This window comes from Erpetoichthys calabaricus, chromosome 8 (genome assembly GCF_900747795.2).
Source record: "Erpetoichthys calabaricus chromosome 8, fErpCal1.3, whole genome shotgun sequence".
NCBI classification, from domain to species: domain Eukaryota; kingdom Metazoa; phylum Chordata; class Cladistia; order Polypteriformes; family Polypteridae; genus Erpetoichthys; species Erpetoichthys calabaricus.
In genome coordinates, this window is record NC_041401.2 from 54,865,178 (window position 1) to 54,877,309 (window position 12,132).

At 39.2% G+C, this 12,132-nt stretch overlaps 1 protein-coding gene across 2 annotated transcripts in view; it reads left to right on the forward strand.

Annotated features, from left to right (window-relative positions):
• The first annotated feature begins 3,156 nt into the window (after positions 1 to 3,156).
• The window catches only part of epc2 (enhancer of polycomb homolog 2 (Drosophila)), a 137,848-nt gene continuing 128,872 nt past the window's right edge, over positions 3,157 to 12,132 (forward strand). The window contains exon 1 of one of the 2 annotated variants that reach the window (XM_051930550.1): positions 3,157 to 3,581. In XM_051930550.1, the coding sequence (XP_051786510.1) occupies positions 3,429 to 3,581 (153 nt within the window). In that variant the 5' untranslated portion in view covers positions 3,157 to 3,428. The remainder of the gene's footprint in view (positions 3,582 to 12,132) is intronic. The other variant, XM_028806529.2, reaches the window with a different exon arrangement.

The following is a 12,132-nucleotide window of genomic DNA, read 5'->3' on the forward strand; positions in this document are numbered from 1 at the left end:
CTTTCCAGAATGAAGGTACTAATTCTTTTCAGCAGCAGTTTGAATAGTTCAGCAGTTCTTCAGTTATGCAAACTAGAGAGCCAGTGTCCCATAATGTCTGGACTTTATGACTCTGAAAATAACATTCAACAAAGCACTGCTTCCCTACTAATGATGTCACAGTATGATGCTAGTTTATCTATGCAGTTGGAGTAGATCTAGGAGCACTTGTTTTCATGCATGAGGGTTGTTGTTCCAGTGTGTGTGTTAGTACAGTTTTTCATGCCAGACACAGTGATTTGTTTGACAGATTTTAGTACAATAATGTGTCTTATTACAATGTGAGCACAAGCTCCTTTGTCTAATTGTACTTGTCCTTCTGCATGCACCTTGTTGTTGGGACTGGCGATTATCTCTGATTACTCCCTGTCCCATGTGGGCATCCACTCCCTGTTTAAAGGGTCTTCCCCTGGTGTCTTTATTTCACCATTTCAACAGCCAGCTTGGAAGTGCTTACAGTGTTCCTCTGTTCAACTCTGCTGATAAGTAAAACACCTCCTTATGCAGATGTGGGTGACAAAAGGATGAAATGGATGCACATTATATTGGGATTGTCTCACTTGGCTGGAGATAGGCACTATCTGATACTGTGGTAAATGGTGCTGTGCTCTTTCAGATATTGGTTGCACTGCGACAGCATAATGTTGTGGGCAAACACTGGCTGTTGAATTGATTCTTTTATACATGCTATTTTAGCAGTAAGGGTCTTCAATGAAGCAACATCAGTTTTGAGTTCTCTCAGTTTGGTAAGCACATCAGGTGGTGTCTTTGGTACACTCAAGAGTAGTAGGGCATTTCTTCTAAGCTCATGCGCTAGCATTATTAACTACATGAAAAGAACTGGTCATCTGCTGCACATTGCTTTTCTTTTGTCTTTCTGCCTCATTAGCACATCAGGGCAGGTTAGGTCAGGTCAGGGAGGATGCACTGGTACTGTAGACACGCTGTCCTCTCCCACCCTCTGGAAATGACCATCTGTCTGACACAGCCAGGTGTTATGTGCGCATCCCCTTGGCCTGGTTCAGCCACTTAAGTCCTCAGCAATGAGGATCCTGCAAGTAAGATTACCCTCAGGGAATCGTGCCACATGGCCGTAGTGCCGTAACTAATGCTTACTCATAATGCAAGTAATGTGCCTTATGCGGGACTCCATGAGCAAAGTCAAACCAGCGGTACCCAAAGATTCTCTGAAGAGAAACAATACTGAAGGAGTCCATATAGCACCTGCTATATTTAATTTCTCTAACATAGCCTCATCTAATGTTTTAATGACCATGAGAAGTGGCTTCATATCCATATTATTACTGTCGAGTTGAAGGTCTGAGAGGACAATGTGCAAAAACATGCTCTGGACTAAAGCTGGGTTATACTTTAGACCCGATTCAGCTTCCTGTGAGGCAAACAAGGTTTTCTGCCTTAGATGCAAAGCAACAGACACATGTAGACTCTATGGGGTCTCTTTGCTATTTTGGTTCTTAGACACAAGTTGCTTATAAAGTTCTGTGGCACTCCTTTCTTGAAAATGAGACTGCAGTATACAGTACATATAAGAGTGGGCAAAGTATAGTGGAACTATTTTACTGTGTGATGACTTATTTTGGATGGGTTAATCTTGATATTTCCTGTTGTCTTGGGTAGGGCACTCTCCTTGTCTTTGTCTTGCTTTCACTACAGCAACTCTCCCACTCTGTTGCTTCCTTGCGTTGTTTTAGGAGATGGACTGCATCAGAGGTTGTCTGCAGAGTGAGTGACAGCCACCCTTCAAAGAGAGGTCCCGCTGGTTCCTCCAAATGTTACACCCCTACCAAAAGGGGAATGATTAATAAATCAGACTCAATAGTTTCCTCAGCAGTGTCTGTATAACGAGAGAGGAAATCAGGAAGAGCACCCCGATATTGCATCTGGTAGACAGCCCCAATCAACTACCTAATCACCCATCAACCTAGAACGGACTACGGGACCACTCACACAAAAGAAATATTTGTTAGCATTCAGAACTTTACTTATCTTTATACTGTGAAAAAAATATAAACTTCCTACATGAATTCAGACTTCACTAATATATCCATTTAATACTATACAATACTTATACTATTCTCAAACCTGAAATACGTTTGCTAGAACTATGTACACAAATTATCTCAATCTGTCACATAAGCATGTGGAGTTTCATTTTAGACTATTTCAAGGGCAGTGATTACGAATATATTACTTTTTGATCCTTTACTAGGGATCTAGTGCTCTATGGTCCTCTATCAGAGGATGATAAATGACATATTTATGTTTCAATGAAAAATTGAAGCGCACATTTTAATATTTCAAATATTTTACACAACTACTTTTCATTATTATGTGCTTCCACTTAGATCATTACATTTCTTATAAACACCCCGAAGGGGGGCGGGAGACTTACGCTAATTCAGACTGTTTTCTTTTTGCTGTTACCACATACTTTAATTGTAAAATGTAAAAACTACACCAGTAAAAAAATCCTACTTCCACATACCTGATTTCTTTAAGGAACACTCCTAACACAACGCGCTTTAGTAAATTATGTTTAAGGCAGAAAACATTTTTTAAATTACTTTTTATGGAAACTGTTGTTAGTCTTCCACAAACACACCCACTAAATGACTTCTTCTCTTCTGTCCAAGTTGAAGATTACTTTAACAGGATGTTGAAGTGGCAATTTGCCTAAAACGTTCCGTTAATTTTAAAAACTTCCCTCTAAATCGTTTCCCATGTTTTTTTGGTTAAAAACAATTTACGAACCGCAGCCAGTTGTTACTATAACGTACCACAACAGGTCCAGTCGGATACTGGAAATCAACTAACTGCACAAATATCACTTTTAAGTGTGTAACGTATCTGCGCGATGCTCGCGTGATATTTCGGCGGCTTTTGCGGGCTCCGCTTCCCTCCGACTAGTCTGTCGGAAGGCGTACGTCCCTCGAGCATATGCCGTGCAGGTTTCATGCGAGCGGAGCTCCGCGAGCCGCTCGCCTTAAACTGAAAAGCCGGCTTCGCGTGTTGCGCGTGTTTGTCGAGGGATAGCATGTTATCTGGGCTGCGCGCGCACATCAGCACGGCCCGTGTTGTCCAGGCGTCTCGCACTGACTGCCGGGATCGCTTTGCCGCTGTGTGGTAATGTCCGCCATGTTTGCAATGGCGCAGGGAGCGGATCGACCAAGCAAAAAGAGCCTTTAAATGTAACTAAACTCGTCCAAAAACGGCCTCTTGCAAAGGATTCTGTATCAACTAGGGCCCATGAGTCCGTTTGTGGTGGAAAGAAACGGACCCCTATCGATTTTCAACCGAGTTTTTTTGAACGCATTTCGGTAGGATAAATGTTTCCTTCACATTTGGGTTTATTGTGATCGGCTACAACAATGAGTAAACTCTCGTTCCGAGCGCGGGCGCTAGACGCCGCCAAACCTCTCCCCATATTCCGCGGTAAAGACCTCCCGGACCTTAACGACTGCGTTTCAATCAACCGAGCAGTACCACAGATGCCGACTGGAATGGAAAAAGAAGAGGAATCGGTAAGACACATTTTATTTTAATTATTTTATTTTCTGTCTTATTATTAAGGGAGTAAAGCAGGGTGTTGGTATTCCCGAAGAGGGATACGCCTGTTGTCGCACGTAGCGGGTGGTTGTAGTCTATCAGAGATGCGTAAATGTCGTAGCAGATATAGGAGCGAAGCCGCCATTTTTTTCTAACGCTCTTACGCCAGTCTTTTGGAGTAGCGCTGTTGGTTTGTTGGGACTGTGACGCGTGTGCTTGCGTACTTTGCTTTATGATTGATGCGTGCAATGTTTCCTAGAAGGGACAATAAATAATTAGCTAGATTTTGTTCGTTTTGTGTCTGCATAATGTGGATTGACTTAGGAAATGTAACAGATGCCAGTGTCACTCGAGTCATGTTAAAATACGCAGGTACATTTTATTTTGTCCAAACAACGTGAGTAGTGTATACACTTCCGCGTTTTCTTGCCACGTGCAACAGCAATAAAGAAGTCTGTTATGTTTACGTTTGTATGAATGTGAGATGTAAGAACAAATGTATATTTGTATACTCCTGTTTGGAATAGAATATCTAATCAATCGGTTTTGTGTCTGTATTGGTATCATCATACAGCGGTACGGCTTCAGATTGAAGTGAACTTCAAGACATAAACAGGATACAAAATCTACAAGTTGGAGTATATAATACTTAATTGTTTTTATACTCTAGTTATGTATCATCTTGCCTACGCATTCGTGCACTTTCGGCATAGTTATTATGAAAATGTAAATACTGCTAGAAACGCACTAGCGTTGAAATACGCAAGAGGATGCATTTTCAGAAAAAAGCGCGCCCAAGCTGTCAAAGCAGGAAATTTATCAATGAAATCCGCCCTTCTCGTCAAACACCGCCCATCTAGCTTTTGATTGGACAGAAGTACACAAGTCGCGCTTTCTCGTTGGTTAACGTGGTATTATAATGTCAAAACGTAGTGCGAATACACGATAGAGTCAAAGCAATCCCAGATGTAAATTTAATGTCTCTCTAGGTGATATTTTGACGCGTGTAACTGTGTGCCGTGCTCCGAGCTATTTCAGTCGGTAAACGGAATGCAGACACGTTAGCGGTTTTCAAACTGCAAAACTAAATTGAGACGTCCATAAATTTGCTTCAGATACTCTTAATTTACGTATAACACGTAAACCGTGTCGAAAGGCAACTTATTGCTAGATTATTTAAACTTTTTTATTTTCATAGTTATCATAGGAAGAATTTTGCTGTTGCTATTATTGCTAAAACTAGTTGATTTTTAGTTGTGTTAACTTCTCACACGTTTAATGATGTATTACAAGTCTGGTTCAATACTATAAAAAGAAAACCAGAAATCTGGAGAGAATGCAGAAACATAAATGCCAAGTTTAATTAATGAATTAGGCAACGAACACATTTTTAATTAAATAATACAAAAATAAAATTAAATGCTTATATGTTGCCCTTGATTAAATATGTACAGTATACAGGTGCTGGTCATAAAATTAGAATATCATGACAAAGTTGATTTATTTCAGTAATTCCATTCAAAAAGTGAAACTTGTATATTAGATTCATTCATTACACACAGACTGATGTATTTCAAATGTTTATTTCTTTTAATGTTGATGATTATAACTGACAACTAATGAAAGTCCCAAATTCAGTATCTCGGAAAATTAGAATATCAATTAAAGACCAATGCAAAAAAAGGATTTTTAGAAATGTTGGCCAACTGAAAGGTATGAACATGAAAAGTATGAGCATGTACAGCACTCAATATTTAGTTGGGGCTCCTTTGGCCTGGATTACTGCAGCAATGTGGCGTGGCATGGAGTCGATCAGTCTGTGGCACTGCTTAGGTGTTATGAGAGCCCATGTTGCTCTAATAGTGGCCTTCAGCACTTCTGAATTGTTGGGTCTGGCGTATTGCATCTTCCTCTTCACAATACCCCATAGATTTTCTATGGGGTTAAGTTCAGGCGAGTTTGCTGGCCAATCAAGAACAAGGATACCATGGTACTTAAACCAGGTACTGGTAGCTTTGGCACTGTGTGCAGGTGCCAGGTCCTGTTGGAAAATTAAATCTGCATCTCCATAAAGTTCGTCAGCAGAGGAAGCATGAAGTGCTCTAAAACTTCCTGGCAGACGGCTGCGTTGACCTTGGACCTCAGAAAACACAATGAACCAACACCAGCAGATGACATGGCACCCCAAACCATCACTGACTGTGGAAACTTTACACTGGACCTCACGCATCGTGGATTCTGTGCCTCTCCTCTCTTCCTCCAGACTCTGGGACCTTGATTTCCAAAGGAAATGCAAAATTTACTTTCATCAGAAAGCAGCAGTCCAGTCCTTTTTGTCTTTAGCCCAGGCGAGACACTTCTGACGCTGTCTCTTGGTCAAGAGTGGCTTGACGCAAGGAATGCGACAGCTGAAACCCATGTCTTGCATACGTCTGTGTGTGGTGGTTCTTGAAGCACTGACTCCAGCTGCAGTCCACTCTTTGTGAATCTCCCCCACATTTTAAATGGGTTTTGTTTCACAGTCCTCTCCAGGGTGTGGTTATCCCTATTGCTTGTACACTTTTTTCTACCACATCTTGTCCTTCCCTTCGCCTCTCAATTAATGTGCTTGGACACAGAGCTCTGTGAACAGCCAGCCTCTTTAGCAATGACCTTTTGTGTCTTGCCCTCCTTGTGCAAGGTGTCAATGGTCGTCTTTAGGACAACTGTCAAGTCAGCAGTCTTCCCCATGATTGTGTAGCCTACAGAACTAGACTGAGAGACCATTTAAAGGCTTTTGCAGGTGTTTTGAGTTAATTAGCTGATTAGAGTGTGGCACCAGATGTCTTCAATATTGAACCTTTTCACAATATTCTAATTTTCCGAGATACTGAATTTGGGACTTTCATTAGTTGTCAGTTATAATCATCAACATTAAAAGAAATAAACATTTGAAATACATCAGTCTGTGTGTAATGAATGAATCTAATATACAAGTTTCACTTTTTGAATGGAATTACTGAAATAAATCAGTCATGATATTTAATTTTATGACCAGCACCTGTATACTGCCAGAACAATATGTACAGTAGACTGCTGTGTGTATTTTTGTGGGTTTCTTGTGAAACCTTTTTTTCTTTGTGAATGAGTATTTAGCTTGGCTGTAACCACTGTCTGGCATCTTGTATGTGTATTGGTTGCTTAGGTCTCTTATTTCTCAGCATTCACATGTAAGGTAGATATGCATTTAGAAAGTAATATTCACAGCCATTGTCTAGTATTACACTGTCTATGACACTTTTCCCTCCTCTTAATTTAAATGTTTTTAATGTACAGTCAGTTTTGCTCACAATGTAAAAGAATGGAAAAAGACTACATACTATAAACAATATTTAGTAGCTGTAGTGGTGTTCTTGGTAAGGCTTTAGGTTTTGTGAAAATAAGGGCAATGTATTTTCTGTACTGATTATTTTCACTTTGAATAAACATATAGTGGAATATCAGTGGTTTACCCACATTTCAGGACAAGCTTATGGAATAATCAATGTTAGAAATGTTATTGCTTCACAGACTATGAAAGTGCAATTAAGTGATAATTGCAGTGTATTTTGTTTTGTTTCTTAACAGAATTTTTTGTTTGTTTTTGAAGTATTTTTAAATACAATGTTTTGTGCCGGACGGCACAGTGGCGCAGTGGGTAGTGCTGCTGCCTTGCAGTTAGGAGACCCGGGTTCACTTCCCAGGTCCTCCCTGCGTGGAGTTTCCATGTTCTCCCTGTGTCTGCGTGGGTTTCCTCCGGGTACTCCGGTTTCCTCCCACAGTCCAAAGACATGCAGGTTAGGTGCATTGGCGATTCTAAATTGTCCTTAGTATGTGTGTGTGTGTGTGTGTGTGTGCGCGCCCCCTGCCTGGGGTTTGTTTCCTGCATTGCGCCCTGTGTTGGCTGGGATTGGCTCCAGCAGACTCCTGTGACCCAGTAGTTAGGATATAGCAGGTTGGATAATGGATGGATGTTTTATGCTTTCTAGATGGGACAAATCTGACATTGGAAAATACCTTTTTGCTGTTACTATTGGTTGCATGCTTTTCGTGTATTGAATTTGCTTTTTATGTTAAATTTTTGTTTTTGTTTTGTTTCATTGTATTTCTAGCACACTGTAAACAGACATTCTTCATTAGATTTATGACTTTTTTTTTTCTGTGATCTGTGTATAAAGCTTACATCATGTAATTTCTGGTGAGTTTATGGAGGTAAAAATCGGGAGTTGTATCCCCTAGACTTTTTTTGTATACTTAGATATGGGGATGGATGTTTAAGGAGTAAACTGCAAGACAATGATTATATTTTTATATTATGTACATTAAAGAACCATCAACAACAAATCAAATTAGTAATATATTGAGCAATTATTATAAAAGTAAAGTTAAATGAATCGGACTCTGCAGCTGCATGAATTAAAGGTAAAGTACCACTTCCAGTTAGCGGAAATAGCCCAAAAATTGATAGAAATCTAGATTTTGTACCTAATATTTATGCAAAATTTGGTTGACCTACAATAATAATAATAATTCTTTACATTTATTTCTCACTACTGAAAGCGCCTAGCAATTGCAGGTTAAGGGCCTTGCTCAAGGGCACAATAGAGCAGAGTCCCTTTTGGCATTTTACGGGATTCGAACCAACAACCTTCCGATTGCCAGTGCAGATCCCTAGCCTCAGAGCCACCACTCTGGCTGCCTGACCTAAGTGAAAGCGTACTCATTATCATGTTTACATACATATACACACACACACACATATACACAGACTTAATTCCAAAAATGGTATTTTTGGACTCGGGGAGGTCAGAAACATCGAGATTCATCAAAGTCCGGACATCGAATTTTTGGACGATTAAAATACTTTCCCTATACTTTATATACAAGAAAGTAATAACTAGAAGGGGCAGTTTATATATGAAGCATTCAAATACACCGTCAACTAAAAGATACTGGTAAGCAATATTTCATGTTAAGTTAATTGTCAATCACTAACCCTAGCCATGTTTTAATGTGAACTTTGTTTAGAGTCAGGGTCATTGCTTCAGAATTAGGAGGGGAATGGATGAAGTGGGTCCAAAAATTTACACAGCACAGATATTTCACTTCAGAAGTATGGTTTTTTAGACTTTTTAGCGTGAAAACCAGGGTTTCATTGAGCTGTGTGTTTTGTGCAGTTGTTACAAACTAAATTGTAGTAGAAAATGTGTTCCTTTTTTAAAAGACATGGTTTCTAGAAGCAACACGTTTGTGTCCGGAACACTATTCAACTCTGCCCGTAATAAGTGTATTGAAACATTATTTTACTTTAATGCACTTCAAGTGATAAAGATGGCAACCAGTGTTATTCCCATTAATGTAAACGCAAACACACTGACCTACACTACCAAACTATCGTATACACCAACCTGTCAATGCTTTTTTGCACAATATCCATTACTGGACTACTTTTTGCACTAACTTCTTTACTTCCTAATTTTTGCTGCTACACTAAGGAATGTTTACTGTTTCTCCACTACCTCAACTCATCACCACAACACCTTATTATTATGTTACGTTTGTGTTTTTGTCACACTGTCACTTTGTTGCTTTTGTTTGCACATTTCTTAGTTAGCTAGTTTAGTTTTTCTGTTAATTTATGTTGTAAATTTATGTTGCATGTAGCACCTTGGCCCTGGAGGAACGTTGTTTCGTTTCACTGTGTACTAACTGTATATGGTTGAAGTGACAATAAAGCCTACTTGAACTTGAACTTAAAATGAAATATGTCATTAACAAAAAATAATCATTTTGTTCACTAATACAGTATAAGAATTAAGAAATCTCTGAAAATCGGAGCAAAACAAAAACAAAGTAAAAACAAAAATAAAGCTAGTTTTGTAATTTTAATGTTAATTTTTAACACACTTTTCTTTGTGCATAATGTACATGCAAGAGTGCAGTTGCCAGTGTATTTATTAAATATTATTTAAAGCCACATCAACATAGTATCAGTTTAGAGACGAGCATTGATTTGTGCACATATGCAAGTGCCCCTTGCTGCTGGCATCTGAATCTGTGGCTTTCATTGGCCATTTAATCCATCAGTCGGTTTTCCCTTCTAGAAATTGTAGCAAATATCAAAGCTTCATCACTTATCAATGACTTGTTCTGTATATTTAATTGGCCGTAACTCACTGTTGGTGACAGATGTCCTGTGAAATCGAATAGCAAGAAGCTTTCACTAAACTTAAATGAAAAGGCACTTAAATTCAATCATGCAGCATGTTATGTTGGAAGATACAGCTTCTGTCTGTCTAGCAAGCGAGCTATCTAGTTTGAAAATTTAGAGCTATGGAAGATTTATCAGGTTCCAATAGCCACCCCACGTTTCACATTCAGTCAGTATTTAGACTGGAAAAAATGTATTTTTATATGCCAAAGAAAGTAGGAATTTTAGCCATTTAACCTTGCTTGCCACAGATTTTGCTTCTTTGTTGACAGTATCTTTGCAGTGACAAATTAAGGAGATGCGTAGCACGCATTCAGTGTTGTCAACCATGCTGATGTTATACATTTTGTTTTAATAAGGTTATTGGTATAGATGTTTCAGGATGGTGTGGGTGGTACAGTGTTACAGAGCACATTCCTGTCATGCTATTGTGATGATCTCTTTGTTAAATGCTTCATTGATAGAAAATGGGTGAACTGCAGTACAGTAATCCCTCCTCCATCGCGGGGGTTGCGTTCCAGAGCCACCCGCGAAATAAGAAAATCCACGAAGTAGAAACCATATGTTTATATGGTTATTTTTATATTGTCATGCTTGGGTCACAGATTTGCGCAGAAACACAGGAGGTTGTAGAGAGACAGGAACGTTATTCAAACACTGCAAACAAACATTTGTCTCTTTTTCAAAAGTTTAAACTGTGTTCCATGACAAGACAGAGGTGACAGTTCTGTCTCACAATTAAAAGAATGCAAACATATCTTCCTCTTCAAAGGAGTGCGTGTCAGGAGCACAGAATGTCACATAGATAGAGAAAACAATCTCTAGCAAACAAATCAATAGGGCTGTTTGGCTTTTAAGTATGCGAAGCACCGCGGCACAAAGCTGTTTAAGGCGGCAGCTCACACCCCCTCCGTCAGGAGCAGAGAGAGAGAGAGAGACAGAGAAAAACAAACATGCAAAAATCAATACGTGCCCTTCGAGCTTTTAAGTATGCGAAGCACCGTGCAGCATGTCGCTTCACTAAGCAGCTGCACAGAAGGTAGCAACGTGAAGATAATCTTTCAGCATTTTTAGACGAGCGTCCGTATCATCTAGGTGTGCGAACAGCCCCCCTGCTCACACCCCCTACGTCAGGATCAGAGAAAGCGCAAGAGAGAGAAAGAGAAAAGTAAGCTGGGTAGCTTCTCAGCCATCTGCCAATAGCGTCCCTTGTATGAAATCAACTGGGCAAACCAACTGAGGAAGCATGTACCAGAAATTAAAAGACCCATTGTCCTCAGAAATCCGCGAACCAGCAAAAAATCCGCGATATATATTTAAATATGCTTACATATAAAATCCGCGATAGAGTGAAGCCGCGAAAGGCGAAGCGCGATATAGCGAGGGATCACTGTAATCTAATATATTTAGAATGCTGCAGTATTGGAAAGTTTTTAACGTGTTCATAACATGCTGTGTTTGCAAGCTCATCAGCACTGCTCAACTGTACAGAACATTGCAATATTTCAGTTTGCAATTGGAGGGGTGGGAGTTTTGATCAGTTGGTCAAGAAAATACAATTAGATCATCAGCCTTACAGAAACTTAAATGGCATAGTTTTGCCCTAAAAAAGCACCAAGAAGCTTTTGGTTAATTTGTGCTATTTTAAAGGCCTGCAGACAGACAATGTTCAGTACTTCAAATCTCACTTAGACTGTTATGTTGAATGCAAGGAATGGAATTATAACTGAAAAGCTGTGGATAGATTTAAATAGGCTCTTGCGGTTTAAGAATGTATGAATTGTTTATCCTTATGTTACACTTTGCAAGATTACGACAGGCACAATATAAGAGTTGGGAAACTGTCTTGTTTTTCAACCTTGCTGCAAATCTGCATATTTAGCCTTGTCTTTTTTTTTTTAGATAAATTATGAAACTCTTAGTGCGCCAAGCTAACTGAAATGAAAGTATTAGGGGAAGTGGACTTTAAAAATGAAATGCTTAGTGTGGAGTAGTGGTGCTTTGTGCACTTATTATTATAATAAATATTCATTTTGACTTTTATCTGGTGTCTGGCGTCTGGTCTGAGGGTTCAAGGAGTCACGGGGACCCTTTAATCTGTCACAAGCTCTTGTCTCTTAACTCTGTTATCCTTAGGAAGTCATCCTTTTTTTTAAAGAAAGTTAATCATAGAAAAGTGCTATACATGTAGATTGGTTTTATGCTTTCAATTACTTAAGTGAACAAGTAAGCACATTTCTAAAATGCAGTTAAACAGAAATTTGTTTTTTTCTTTATTAAAAACTGCACTGTCTCTT